The sequence below is a fragment of the Ostrea edulis genome, chromosome 1 (assembly GCF_947568905.1).
Source record: "Ostrea edulis chromosome 1, xbOstEdul1.1, whole genome shotgun sequence".
Taxonomy (NCBI): Eukaryota; Metazoa; Mollusca; class Bivalvia; order Ostreida; family Ostreidae; genus Ostrea; species Ostrea edulis.
In genome coordinates this window covers 92,463,844-92,479,886 of record NC_079164.1, presented here as the reverse complement: position 1 = coordinate 92,479,886, position 16,043 = coordinate 92,463,844, and the positions used below count along the sequence as shown (strand labels likewise).

General features: G+C 34.0%; 1 protein-coding gene across 1 annotated transcript in view; it reads left to right on the top strand.

Annotated features, from left to right (window-relative positions):
- The window catches only part of LOC125673983 (uncharacterized), a 41,960-nt gene extending 28,687 nt beyond the window's left edge, over window positions 1–13,273 (top strand). Inside the window, exons 8-10 of the mRNA XM_056166202.1 lie at window positions 392–397; window positions 9,482–10,246; window positions 10,790–13,273. Of these exons, the coding sequence (XP_056022177.1) occupies window positions 392–397; window positions 9,482–10,246; window positions 10,790–10,908 (890 nt within the window). The 3' untranslated portion in view covers window positions 10,909–13,273. The remainder of the gene's footprint in view (window positions 1–391; window positions 398–9,481; window positions 10,247–10,789) is intronic.
- The last annotated feature ends 2,770 nt before the right edge of the window (window positions 13,274–16,043 follow it).

Genomic DNA, 16,043 nt, shown 5'->3' with positions numbered 1-16,043 from the left:
ACTTCTACAGAATTAGTGCATTTTCACTACATTGCTTTACCTGACAAATTTCAGTATTATGGTCTTAGCATTGATAGTGAAGGAAATTTAACACTGTATAATGTCTATTTTATGCTGCAAGATTTTTCACTATTAGATTCTAACAAAACTTCCACAAATATTAGAATTGCTACATATATATCTACTTGGTTTTTCTACTATTTGATTTTAAAATTACCAAAACATTAACTCTAAGGTAACTTTATATTAAAACAATACATGTTTTATGATTGGAGAAATTTACGTAATATTCTAAGGGAGTGATAAATTATGTTTTGAAATAAGGTAAGGCTTAAACAAATTTATTGCGACATGTTTTAACTGTGGGGTGTAGTGAAATTACGTACATTAGATGGAAGTGGAAAGTTTTAAAGTTAGATTCTGACTGTTTAAAATCTCAAAACGAAAAACTAGTGTTTTAATTTGCCTAAAAGTTTTATATACATATATTTAAGTATTTTATATTTTATACAGAATGCCAAAATTTAGCATTGCTAGAATTTAGAACCAAAGAATTTTGTTGCTTTTAATGGCTCCCCTTTGTCATGTGTTGGTTTGGTTGTTTTGAGACAATCAATAAAATATATATAAAAAAAATGTTTTTCTTTACTAACACAGGGAATTTTACAGTATTGCTAAGAAATTCCTCCAAGTGTTCTCGTATAAACCAAGTATTTTGATGTCTATGGTGATTTTGCATCTCTGCCCATGGTCACATGAAGTGGAGCATTTGTGCAATGTTACAACTTTAAAAACCACACTTTGAATTTTTTTCAGGTGCATATTGCAACACACTTTTTAAAAAAAAAGTTTTTTCCAATAGGGCTCTGTATGATGTTGTTAAGCCACTTGCTCTTTTGCATTTAGGGTGAAGATGCAAGGAGGGAGAGGGCAAAAGTATGAGAGTGAGAAAGCGAAGGAGGGAGAGGGCAAAAGTATGAGAGTGAGAAAGTGAAGGAGGGAGAGGGCAAAAGTGAGAAAGTGAAGGAGGGAGAGGGCAAAAGTATGAGAGTGAGAAAGTGAAGGAGCAAAGACAGAGGATCAAAATACCACAACTTCACACTCAAGACTTTGCATTTTCTTTGCCTTAAATGTGAAGAGTGAATGGCCTGATCAAAACACCATCGATTAGTCCCCCATAATTTGAATATGTTTTCAAAGTACATGTATTGAATATTGTTGAGAAACATTGAAATTTCATTTCATTTTGCTATGTGATCCAGTAGAGGTCATCCTCGGGTATATGTTCAGTGCACAGCATTAAAATAACACACCGCCTGATGCATGTGTATATTCTGATTTCCAACAGAAAAGGGACCTGAAATCATCAAAGAAATTGTTATCAAGGAGACTGAGGTTCCTAAGTCTTAGTCAAGGCATTGAAACAAAATGACAATGTATAGATGCACTGCACTTGGGTTCCTATAAGAATTTTTCACTCATATTGAGACATCAACCAAAGGTGAAGTAACACTAATTTAGACATGTGCATGGTGTTCAGGGCTATAGCAGTCAATGTCTTCTCTGATACTTTAAGGTCCCATTTGAAATACTCGCAACTCTCGCTTCTAAATGCTGAGCAGATGGTGAAGGAGCCACAGTGTCCTGTTCAACATACTGAGTTTGATGTGGTGAAGTTATGAACAAGGTTCAAAAAATTATCTCCCAGTCACAAAACGCACTAATCACAGCTGGTCAGAACCACCACAAAAAACACACTGAGCTGGTCAGAACCACCACAAACAAACAAAACACCAATCAACGAGCTGGTCAGAACCACCACAAACAAACAAACACACCAATCAACGAGCTGGTCAGAACCACCACAAACAAACACACCAATCACTGAGCTGGTCAGAACCACCACAGACAACCACACCAATCACAGTTCTGGTCAGAACCACCACAAACACTAATCACTGAGCTGGTCAGAACCACTACAAACAAAACACCAATCACTGAGCTGGTCAGAACTGCTACAAACACATCAATCACAGAGCTGGTCAGAACCACCAAAAACAAACACACCAATCACTGTGTTGATCAAAACCACCACAAATAAACACACCAATCACAGTGCTGGTCAGAACCACCACAAACAAACACACCAATCACTGAGATAGTCAGAACCACCACAAACAAACACACCAATCACTGAGCTGGTCAAAACCATCACAAACAAACAAAACAGCAATAACTGAGCTGGTCAGAGCCACCACACAAACAAAACACCAATTACAGTGCTGGTCAAAACCACCACAAACAAACATATCAATCACTGAGCTGGTCAGAGCAACCACAAACAAACAAACAAAACACCAACTACAGTGCTGGTCAGAACCACCACAAACAAACACACCAATGAATGAACTAGTCAGATCCACCACAAACAAAAGCACCAACCCTGAATTGGTCAGAACCACCGCAACAGAAAATTTTCATTTACAAGGAACTTGAATTCATTTATAAGGAAGTTGGAACTTCAAAGGAATTTAATGATGCAAAGAGATTGATAAAAAAAAATCCCATCATAATTATGAAAATTTTTCAGAATTTTGCAATAGAAAATGGATAAAAGAAACTTGGATTTAAGGATTTTACTGACCTGTCATGCAATGTCACAATTAATGCAACTTCTTGTATATTGTGAAGTCTGTATATTTATTTGGACCTCAGTTACACAGTACACACCATGTGAAATTTTCATCAATGTCATCTTAACACATATTTAAATCTATGATATTAGCAACGTGTAAACAAATGTAATTTTTCCATTAGTGTTATGCATAATTTTGTAAATACGGCCGATTGTTAGGCCGTACTTGGCACTCTGATTTTGACTACGGATAACTCCGTTTACCTGATCAGGATATAGGGATCATGGCGGGTGTGACCGGTCGACAGGGGATGCTTACTCCTCCTAGGCACCTGATCCCACCTCTGGTGTGTCCAGGGGTCCGTGTTTGCCCAACTATCTATTTTGTATTGCTTATAGAAGTTATGAGATTGATCACTGTTCGTTATCTTCACCTTTCATACGTGAGAGTATGACGCCGGCATACTTCATGAAGCACTAATGCTGCTGGGGTGAAGCGTTGCAGTTCATACCAATAATATACTCATAATAATAAGATGGTCCAAAAGTTTAAACCCTGAATGCAAGTGCCACGGTGTGAAGACTACTCTTGAATCTAGTATAGTCTTGAATCTAGTATAGTCTTGAGTCTAGTATAGTCTTCAACATTTGCTATGTATGAATGTACTTTCGAAATACTTTTTTTAATGTGTAAATAAATGACCTACATGGACATAATTTTCGAAACATTTTGATTTTTTTTTCAAAACTGTAATTAACTTGTTCACTTTAATGGTTTTTTTTTAAACTGTTGTATAACAGAACAAGTGCAAAAAAAAAAAATCAAGTGTTGCACAAAACCACTGATTGAACAGTGCATGATGTAATCGATGTAAATGCAATGGACCAGAGCAAGAATTAAACTCCGGACTCCTGAATCTACAGTCAGCAGCTTATAAGGTGCTCTACCAACTGAGTTATCTGAACCAGTCTAACCAATACATCACTGTCCCCTTTCATGTCTCTGTCCCTGATGACACCTAGGCTCTTCCTAGCAGGCAATTCCATCAGTCAGTTTTGGGGGGTCTTTTCATCACATGACTATTTGTAACAGCTAGGAAAGGAGAAAATAATGCAGTGGACCAGACTGGGATTCAGTCGATCCTTGCATTTTCTGAGAATCTCACTCATAATTAATTATCCATTATTACACAAGGGAGAAGGACATAAATTGCACAGTGGTAATTTGTATTGTAGCGGTCAGCTGGGTTTGATTGCTGGTGGCCAGATAGCTCAGATGGTAAAGCACCTGAGTAGAGATTCAGGGGGCCTAGGTCCAAAATCATGATCTGGTCCGTTGCATTTTCTCCCTTTCTGGTACAGTATAAAGAAAATGAGCATATTACTTATCTACCTAATGGGTATATTTTTGTTTTTAAAGTGAGATTCAACCACTTCATTAAATTATAATTAACTGGTAATATATGTTATTTTTAAATTACCATATATCAAAGCACTAGTGGCACCTCATAAGAAACATGTATTTTAAACAACTTCATCTCCAACATAATTCACCCAAACTCTGAGGCAAATCCTTCAATATATATAGGGCAATTCGCCCCTATTCAAAACAATTCGCTCCCTTATTAAGAATGTTTCATCATTTTAATATGTAAAATTAAATTTTTTGATTTGATTATTTTGAAATTGACATCTGTAGGCTTTTTTTGTGTGTGTGTGTGTACTTTTTTTTTTAGCGTATTTGAAATTTGGCAGTCAGAGCTGATCATGCACTATTTTGCATTTAATTCTCCTATGTATAAATACAGTGACGGATTAAGGGTGGGGGGGGGGGGCAATATCTTTTGATTTATTGCTACCTTTATTGAAAGAACATATAGGCTATCTTATTTTTAAAAAACTTAAAATTTGTGTCCTTTTATTAATTTCACGTCATTAATTTGAATGACAGAAAATAATAAAAATGATTGCAAAGGAGACACATAAAGCCTTACATAAAATCCAGATCCCCTGCCTCATGAATTTGCGCCCTTCCCCACCCCCCTAACCTCAATTCTTGGATCCGTTCCTGACCTCAAGACCATAAACTGAGAATAGACTTAAGTCAAAATTTTGATAACTTATATCTTAAGATTTATCTAGCACAGCCACAGGCACTTGTTTCTGTAAATTACTCATGACCTCTGTATACTAATAATGTTATTATTAGTATACAGAGGTCATAAGTCATTTACAGAAACAAGTGCCTGTGAGCACAGGGGTTTAAAAATCGTGTGGTTTATAAAAAAAATCAAATACAAAAATATACTGAAAATTTTATTTGTTTATGAAAATTATTTCAAAAGTTAGCTGGATTTGAAATTTAGACTTAAGTCTATTCTCAGTTTATGATCTTGAGGCCTGGTATATATGGATAAAATTAATTTTAAATAGCACAACTAGCGCTCCAAGTGCTTCATCACCAAAGCTGCTAAATTTTAATCCCACTAAAATAAGTACACATAATACAGTAATCATTTTGTATTCTTTCACTGTTAATTTTTTTTCAATATTGAATAGTGGAATCCATGAATTCATCCCCAATTTCAGAATATATTTTTTAAATCAACAAATAATCTATGTCCAACGCATCTAAATATACCCACGATATTTAGAGTTGTCGCTCTTTGCTCTTATTTACAGCTTAATTTTCGCGCTAGGTGACGTCATCAAAGTGGAAGCTGGTTACGGAAGTGGCAGGCGAGCATATCGAGAGGATGAGTAAGACATGAATGGAGTGTCGGTGCAGGCCCCAAGCAGGACAACGAAGGAAACAAGGGACCTAATCGTGACACGATGAGTCGGATACAATAAAGAGTAAGTTATTTATACGATATTATAACTATGCATACTGTAATGCCGTTCAAATGACCTGATTCTGCTTAGTTTCAAGTGCGAATTATGAGTCATCATCTTTCGGCTATGTTTTCTATCGTGTTGGTATTTTGCCTTTTTTTTATTTTTTAGACAAAGTATTTATATATATCGAGGGATATGTATATCTTGTGATTCGCCAATTTATTTGGTTCTACACTGGATTACCAATCAAAATAATAATTTAAAAGAATCTGTGCAAATTGACGTTTGAATTTATACTACTGGATACCTGTTTATATGATAACAAGGTATTCTTTCTCAAATTATTATTAGATAGTAATTACAAATCTGACAGAATCTAGAAGACTTGTTAACGGGCTGTTGCAAGGCATATGAAATACAATTCAGTACTTAAAATTCAGTACTCAATTTCCTGAGTGAAAGAGACTGGATATATATTTTAGTTCTGTATATATTTTGATTTTATTAAAATATGTTTCTTTTATTGTGTACACTTGTACAATTTTGACAAAATTACATTTTATTTCAAACCCCACAACCAGAATATGATCCACTGACTCAAAATAGATCTATATTACAAACAAGTGATATATAGTAGTTTATGTAATCCACCGATGTTGTGTCGGAGAAAACCACTTGTACTTTGATAAATGATCATAATAATCATTCTGTAAAAACAAAATCCACATCTGGGTTAAATTACATGTATTTGGACAGACTGGTACATTTTCAGAAAATGAGGACATAATGGATTGATAAGGCAAAGCCAAATATAGGATAGATGAAGTGATTTTACATGCATCAAAGGAAGCATATTGTTCACAGAATGATGACGTCAAATGTTTCCACTTTTTGACTTTTGAATCTCAGTAAATTTTGTTTATTCTTCAGCTTTAATAAAATTTTGGGTGTTCCTTAAAAATAACAGCATGGTAAGAATTCTGCAAGGATCCTATTTCAAAATTCAAAAAAAAAAAAAAATGTCTAGCTCTTTTTGCCACAGTGATTATTTATACACTTAATCCTGTTGCAGATGAACATACACTGTATATAATTATATTTCACTTTGAAGAACTTCAATAATGTTAGTAGATAATTACTGGTTTCACCTTAGAACATTGGTAAATTTCTCTTTTATTTTTAGATCAAAATGCCAGTCATCATAATTTTTTCATTACTGTGAAATTCCTGATACCCTATTCCCAGGAGCTCTAATTCTATTTTGTTGTAGAGTTCACACTAGGAATACCTATGTTTTAGCTTGTGAGAAATCTCTATGCAGTTGATATTATTTACAACAATCACGGAAGAAGACTAGATAATGTTTATAAATGCACACAGCTGGGTTTCATTTAAATTAATTACCTAAGCATGTGTTTTTCTGGCACTCCCTCCAAATTTAAAAAATATAGAGAGGAGAGAAGATGAGCAAAAGTTTGGAGATACTCCCTAAAATTTTTGGATGAGTGCCTGACAATTACATGCTCTGCTTTATTTTTAGACACAGTGCACCATTTCTGCTCATAGCTATAAAGAGAGCATTAGGCAGTAAAACTCATAACACCTGTGGATTTTCCAAAGCACCAGTTTTAGTGGAATCATTGTTGAAAACTTTGCTGAGTTCAAGTGCAGATGCAAGGAATGTGTACACTGTACAGGGATGTACACACTAGTTAATGTGTACTTCTGAACTCAAGACGAAGCCATACTTTGAGAGGCGCTATATCACATGTTACTTGTTGTTTTCAAGGGCACCAATAGTGTATGGGAGAGAACTAAACTATTGAACATCAAACTTCTACCAGCTTAGAGAAGCATGTACTAACCCAGAATTTGTAACCAAAGATTTTGATATATTCCAGTACTATGTTCACACTGAGGATTTAATGCGAATTAAAAATTTAATTCTATTTTAATTTGCATTAAAGTTTGCATTGCATTCACACAGAAAACATTTAATGTGCATTTATTTTAAGCATAGCAAAGTAATTCATATTAAATTGTTTTGTGAACATTGAAGAAATCTAATTCATTGATCGAATATTGATACATGTGCTGTCAGAAGGGAAAAAATACTTTTTAGCTAACTATGATGAATTTAAAATGATAAGATGTGTATCTAATGATTAAGAATTTTACTTTTCATTTAATATTAATTGTTTACTACAGTTATTATATGGATGTTGACTGTTTAGTGAGGACGTCCTCAAAATGTCTAGGAGAAAACACACAAATTATTTTAATTTATGCAAAAAATGTAGTCTTCGGCAGTGATAGTCCCTTATAAAAGTTAATTCAATGTACTCTTTCAAATTGTGAAAAAAAAGTTTTTGAGAAGAAATATCTGTAGGAACATATGCCCACTAATCAATATCTTGTATCTAAATCTTTCACATTCTGTGGGTCACTTTTATGGGGACGTAACAAAAAGAACAGAATTTTTGTCCTCATAGTGCACTTCTGTCCTCACAACACAGGTCCAATGGTTAAAATTTGTCCTCACTTTACATGTTTTATGAGTCTCCCCCCCCCCCCCCCTCTCTCTCTCTCTCTCTCATAAACACTCTGTATACATGTACGTACCCAAAGAACTTTTTATATACTCTACGCTATTGACCATTGACCCACGACATGCATCATTTTATACATAATTCCTTTCAAGGTGACTAACATGAAATCTTGTGGGTTTTTTGCCAATAGCAATTATATTTTACTTTATAATATAAGTAACAGTACACTTCCTTCAAATGAGAAGTTTGGTTCACGAGTATGCTGTGAAGAGGGAAAGATAAGATTAAGCATGATGTTTGAATGAAGATCTCATATTACCACTAGAATTATATACTAGATCATTCAAAATAAAAATCATTTAGATTTTAATTGCAATTTACGTAATTGTTGAAAAATTAAATCTAGAACTGAAATTTGAATATTGTGCATGACTGATAAAGGTGTGTTCTCCATTTGTGGTAAATCATGAATTATGGTGAAAACAGAACACTATCATTCACAGAGTATATATGCAGATTATGCACAATTATAAATAGATTGATCACAACCCCCCTGAAACGCCCAGCTTTGAATAACAATGATTTTGTAAATCTGTTGCCATCATAGGATCATTTTTTCCATATGGTACATGACATTCTGTGGACAAGCTGTGGCAACTTTAAATCTGCCTGGTAATTGTTTCATTTTCTATAAAGCATCATAAGGTCAGTCCTTCAACATGTTCAATCTATAATGTTATAATTTTTCTCTTTTGTTTATCCTTTTTATAACAAGAAACAGCTTGAGTTGTAAGGAATATGAAGAAATGTATTTATATACATGTATTCTCATAATTTGTAAAACAGAATATCATGTAAAGAATATCTAAAAGGGTTTTTCATCATTTGAATATATACATGTGTTATGTTGTTAGAAATATCCATATTACCCATGGATGAATAGAAAATTATATGTAATTTGTTGTAATGTGTGAATTCAGGAAATTGCACATTTAGATAGATACATTGCCAATTTGCTAGAGCTATGCCTACATAATTCTGACATTGTGTGGATAGAGTGTTCATTCATTTCCCATATTCTTACTTCCTCTGTCAAAGAAGTTTGTGGTAAGAAGGATTTTTGAAGTATGAATCAAACAAAGATGGAATGTTTATCTGTGTGGGTGATGCCTGAAGACCCTCAGTCTGTTTATCCATAGTATCATCATATTATTCTTGGCACTTGAAGATATTGAAGCCATTAAATGATGCATTTTGGCAAGAAACTGGCATTGTAAAGTGATTCAAATGAGGAAATTTTAAAAGGTAGCATGGAAAACTGTTTTGAGTTTAGGGTAAGGTGTATAATCTTAATTAGTGCAGATTAGTGTGTTAGGGGTCAGCATAGGATGGAGAGGAGCTGCAGCAAGTGCATACATTGTGAATTAATTGATAATGTTATTTCTTATTTGTTTTTCAGATTTTAAAATGGGGCATGTACACTCAAGACGCAGAAAGGAGAAAAATCTCAAAAGCCTAAAGGATGATTATTCAGAGTATGTAATCAGTGCCTTGGAATGTCATAACCCAGAGGTGTTATATCACAAAAAGAAGATGAACCGACTCTCCATGCAGGAATTAGAAAGTTACCGAATTAATAAACAGGTACAGAAAGGACTAAATCGAATGTCTGCCGACATAGAAAGACTGGGTAGAAACTCTGCAAGAAATGAGGTTCAGTGGGAAAAATCTATGTCTTTGAATCGGAATCTCAACAAGTATCAAGGTTCTTTGGACCGAGTTTCGGAATCTTTCAGTTATGAAAAGCTCGATGTAGATGATCACCCGGCTTTAACAAAGTTACAAAATGAACAAAACCGGCGCCTTGAGAAAATGGAAGAACGAATGAATCGAATTCGAACTCATGCAATGCAAGAAGCAGAGAGACGAAAGTTTGCCATAATGTTCAGAGCTAAGACTCAACCAAGTTCACTGGACGTTAATAAAAACGAAGAACTCTTGCCAAATGAAAATGAAACTACTCTGCCATGTGAAAAAGACTTGGAAAAGAAATGTTGTGATAAAAAGTTAGATGACAGTGGTGATATTATTCCTGTCACTGTTGTGAAAGACTTGGGAGTAAAGGTCTCCAATGGTACACCAGTGAATTCTGACAAAGAGAAATCTATGGTAGCAAGGAATACATTTTTGCCTAATATGCCAGCCCTGAACAACTTAGATCTGAGTAAGTGTAAATGCTGTTCTATGTGTATGAATACTTAAGTTGAAATGATGCCATCTGAGCTCAGTTCAAATGTATATGCACTGTAATTTCTGATTTGCCTGCTGTACCCATAAAGTACAGTATATATTGTTCAGTGCACTGAAAAGATCAAATATGTAGTAATAATGGCTTGGCAACACTAGACAGCTTTTGATTTATCGTGATGAAAATGAAATAACCTTTTATCCTTAGTTTGATATGAGGGAAGAATTATCATTGATTTGACTTCTAATGATTTAAATTTGAAAAATTTATTTTCTAGTAAGCTACCTAAATAGCATGTGAATATAAAACAGAAAGCTGCATATGAATTTCCTGACACTTTAAGGAAAAGGGACTTGCAATATTACAGTGGAAACTAATTTAAGATAATCTTACATGCTGATAACCATGACTTGATCGTGCATTTAGCCTTTGGCCATAACCAATTTACTTCCATCATGAGTCATCCATTGATTTTAGTCTTCTTAATTATGAGTATATATGGTTTGTGTGTACTTTCAGGTGATCCCAAATCATATCTCATGCTTCCATTTCTCTTGCCGATTTTTGTCATTTTGATGATTGTGAAAAGACTCCAAGAGGTACAGAACTCTAACCATCAGTCACCACAGAAAAAGTAAACCACAGCATGGCAGACATCAGCAAATTAAGGTCCACCAGAAGGTCAATTATAACAGGGCAATAGACAAAGGCAAAAAACAGATCCGAAATATGTAATTAATGTACAAAAGAAACATTTTATTTTCGTTTTGCTGAAATGTGAAGCTATATTGTCACAAATGCATTCACACAAAGAAGATATTTCGTCAGTAAATACATGAAATCATATTTGTGTTTCATGGGTCGGGCTGTAGTAAAATTGCTTTGATATTATAACTGTAAATCTGTGATGCTAATATTCAAAAATGTGTATTGATGTACATTGAAGTAAATAACTCTACAAAACCATTATACATGTCATAATACTCAATCTGCTATAAATGTCAATATCGGTATATTTTATTATTCCAGTTTGTGTATGTACATATTATATGTACTTGTATTTTGTATTGCAACTTTGAGAGATGACAAAAGCAATGATTTTTTGTTTCATATTTCTTTACTGCAGATTTTTTAAATTGGTATTTACTTCATTATTTTGGATAATTTCTAATTTCAAAAGCCACAGCTACCTTAGTACAATCACACCTGAAGAGATTACTAGTTAACTATTTCAGAAGAAAGATTGAGATTTTGTATTCTTTTTTCTTTCTTTAAAAGAAATTTTGTTTTTAATGTTTTATGGAAATCCTTTCACTACTCAGGCATCAATATTTTACATATGTGTATAATGATGTAATATGTCTATCAATGCAGCTTCCATATTGCATTTATTGAAAGCTCTGAATGATTTTTTTAAAAATCATGCTGGTATGAATACTAAATGTTGAGCAATCAAAGAACTGTTTGCTAATATTAAAAATTCATTTTGAGCTTATATTTACATTCTGTTTACATGTGATGTTTAGAAATAGTTGTTGTAAATTTCAGTTTCAGGAAATATTAGTAATCATCATTCAGTTTGGTGTAAAAGCCATCAAACAACCATGGCTGCTTTATTTGATATTAAAAGGTTTTTTAGTTTGGCATAGTGAAGTCCAAAAGCGTTCAAAGTTGTATGTCACTTGAATGTTTAACTAAAGAAATTTCAAAACTGATGGAATGTAAATATTTATAATGTATCCTAGGTTGCTAATAATTAGAAAGAGTGTGGAATATTTTGTGCAATACTTCACCCCTAGTCACTGTGTCACTAGTCAGACAGGTTGGTTCTATGCACTGTGTGCCATCTGTAAATAACTATGCAGAAGGACGGTTGCCCATTTGAAGCCATTTTGGTGTCAAAAATCAACAATTCAGTCCCAATTTTCATTCAAAAGTTTATTTTTGTAAAAATTATTATTGAATCCTCAGACCTATGTTTTAAATGCTGTGATGAAAACATGTTTTAAAAAGAAAAGCTATTTTTGAAGAGGAAAAGAAGCAGTTTTGTATCGAATACATTTTTGAGATATAACCCTATAAAATGAAATAAGTCTACATACTAAAATAGAAGTTGTGCAAAGAAATATTGTGAAAATTTGAAATATTGTCCGGATGAAAATGTTTAAAAAATTACAATTTGTATAGTTTCATACAAGTATATGATATAGGAGCATGTATTCCCTTCTCTCAATTAAAAGAAGACATTTTTGATGTTCCATAAATGGTGCCCAATACTTTTTAATGACATAAGTACATATTCTCAATGAAATTTAATGAAAAATCTATATGCTGTACATGTGCATAGTTATTAATGGATGGTATCGTAATATAAATTATGCTTGTGCAACATGCAAAATATTTGTTTGATCTGAATGAAATTTATTTTTATCAGTGAAAAGTTAAAAAAAAACTGTGAATGGAACAAATGTTTGATAAGTAGAATAGATAGCATTTTGTTGATGCTGGGATTTCACTAATGGAGGACACACACTGAAACATTTCGTCACTAAGGAATGAAGAACATTTTTCTGTTAAAAGTAGTGTAGTAATCTAAGTTTCATGTGGACTTTTCAGGTGCTTTATAGGTCACAGTATATAGAGCCGTTTCTACACTTAGCACTTTATAAATGTCACCAAAAATATATAGTACAATGTGTATGTAATTATCACCTGTCATCTAGTCAAAATATCGAAGGTATTTTCAAGATTTGCAATATTTTATAAAAATGGCAAACAAGCTGTATTTATTCTATTTAATATTCATTATGATTTCTATATGTAAATGAAGAATCCCACTATTATTTCTTGTAATCATCTATAGGGGCTTTTGTTTGACATGTGTATTGTTTGTCTTATCAGTATCTATCTGGATATTCCGTATGCCACTATGTTAACCTTTTGTCTATAAGTGTTCAGTTTATACAAATTGAAAACAATAATAAAAGATGAGCATAACGTAAATGGTAGTCTTGGTGAAGATTGCTTTTAAGTCAGTACTTTTAAAGTAAACTTAATTTCTCAAGGAACAAGTTTATCAAGAATACCTGAATACAGTGAAGGAATATCCTATCAAGGCATTCAGAAGATGGACATGGATGAAGGGCACTTCTCTCTCCTCCTGACATCTTCAATCCCTTTCTTTTTTTCTTTGTTTCACTTCACTTTTTAGCTCACCTGAGCTCAGATGAGCTTTTCTCATTGCCTGCTGTCCGTCATTTGTCTTTAAACTTTTTACATTTTCTACTTCTTCTCCAGAACCACTAGGCCAATTATAACCAAACTTGGCCAAAAGCATCCTTGGGTGAAGGGCTTTCAAGTTTTTTCAAATGAAGGGCCATGCCCCCTTCAAAGGGGAGATAATCATAAAACAGCAAAAATAGGGTGGAGTCATTTAAAAATCTTCCTCTCAAGAACCACTTGGCCAGAAGAGCTGATATTTTCATGAAAGCTTCCTGACATAGTGCAGATTCAAGTTTGTTAAAATCATGTCCCCCGGGGGTAGGATAGGACCACAATAGGGGATCAAACTTTTACATACATATATATAGGGAAAATCTTCTCAAGAACACCTAAGCCAGAAAAGCTGATATTTATATGAAAGCTTCCTGACATAGTGCAGATTCAAGTTTGTTAAAATCATGGCCCCCGGGGGTAAGTATTGTCGCAATAGGGGATCAAAGTTTTACATACAAAAATATAGGGAAAATCTTGTCAAAAACTACTGGGCCAGGAAAGCGGAAATTTACACGAAAGCTTCCTAACATGGTGCAGATTCAAGTTTATTAAAATCATGGCCCCCAGGGTTAAGTTGAGGCGACAATAGGGGATCAAAGTTTTGCATACAAATATATAGGGAAAATCTTTAAAACTCTTCTACTCAAGAACCACTGAGCCAGAAAAGCTGAGATTAACACGAAAGCTTCCTGACATAGTGCAGATTCAAGTTTGTTAAACTCATGACCCATTGGGCTAGGATGGGGCCACAGTTTTACATATTAATTAGAAAAAAATATTTAAAAATTTTTCTTCTTAAGAACCATTGGGCCAAAGAAGTTTACATTTGCATGGAAGCTTCCTGATATAGTGCAGAGTCAAGTTTATTAAAATCATGTAAGTTGAGGCGACAATAGGGGATCAAAATTTTACATACAAATATATAGTGAAAATCTTCTGAAAAATAACTGGGCCAGAAAAGTTTTATGTTTGCATGAAAGCTTCCTGATATAGTGCAGATTCAAGTTTGTAAAAATCTTGGTCCATGGGAGTAGGTTGGGGCCACAATGGGGATCAAAGTTTTACATGCAAATATATAGGAAAAATCTTTAGATATGAACCAAGGTGAGTGATGCGGCCCATGGGCCGCTTGTTCTTCTCCTCCCATTCCTCTTCACTTCCTGTCCCCCTTTATCCTGTCTGCCCGGCCTTGTTTGCCCTCTCCACTCTATTCCATCTGCCCCATCATTTAATATTTTACAGTTTGTGAAAACTACAATGTATATTAAACTAAAGGAACTACATTTTTCAGTAACTTTCAAACTTGATTTCTGTGTGAAGTGTTCTTGAAGAGATTAAAGTTTGAAAAATACTTAATTTAATTGATTTTGTTATCAATTTCTTTTACATACTATATTTACATGTACATGGAATATCATGAAAGGATGACAATAATGTGTCATAAAAATTCTTAAATAAAACATTTTGATGTGGTTGGTAAGTATCACCCAGAAGGTTGTGTACAGAAACCTCAAGTCACCTGCATTATTGTGCATGTTGATTTTGCTGTCATAGTGGAGTGATCATGTAATCATTGTGTAAAACAATACCTTTTTCATATAATGTCTGGAAAACATTGTTATATTTATTATGATGCATTTGGTTTACTAGCTGAAATTGGATGAATTTATCTATTTGTCTGTTCATTTGTTTGTCTAAGTGAATTAATCGAACACTTAACACAAAGCTTCCTAAGGTTAAGATTTTTGGCTGTAAGATTCCATTTACAATGAAATAATGTGAAATCATCTCCAGAACCAATAAATTAACTATGAAAGCAGCCCATTGTCAAATGATCCCCCCCCCCCAAATCATGACCTTGCTCCCAATACATGATGCAAAGTTAGAATTTAAAAATAGTGATATAATGTATCCTTCAACAATGTTGAAATCATCGTGACTCCCAGACACACGGGATCAACAAGGTTACCAATGTTCTTTTTTATGCATTATCCTTCTGACAACTCTTCTCTACAACAATGTTGAACCTTGTCGAAATAAAGGCTACAGCATACTATACATCCAGTTTTATTTGCGAGTTTCTCCCCCCCCCCCCCCCAAAAAAAATTCAGCTAGAGCATATTTCAGGTTAGCATTGCAACAAATGAACCTGTTTCAGTTAAAATATTGAACACCATGTTAATCAATCCAGAAAGAACCATGCCCGCAGCCAAACACACGTTCATGAACCACTGGGGCATTCCAAGCATCAGCCAGCCGAATGTGCAAGGTCACACCTTCTGATACTAGAAACACAATCTTAACTCGGGTGACGCCCAGCAGCATGGTCTGTGGCTACTATACTACTAATGATACAGCATAATCACACTCTACTGATACAAACAACATCACACTCTACTGATTCAAACAACACAATCACACTCTACTGATACAAGCAACATAATCACACTCTACTGATACAAACAACATCACACTCTACTGATACAAACAGCATAAT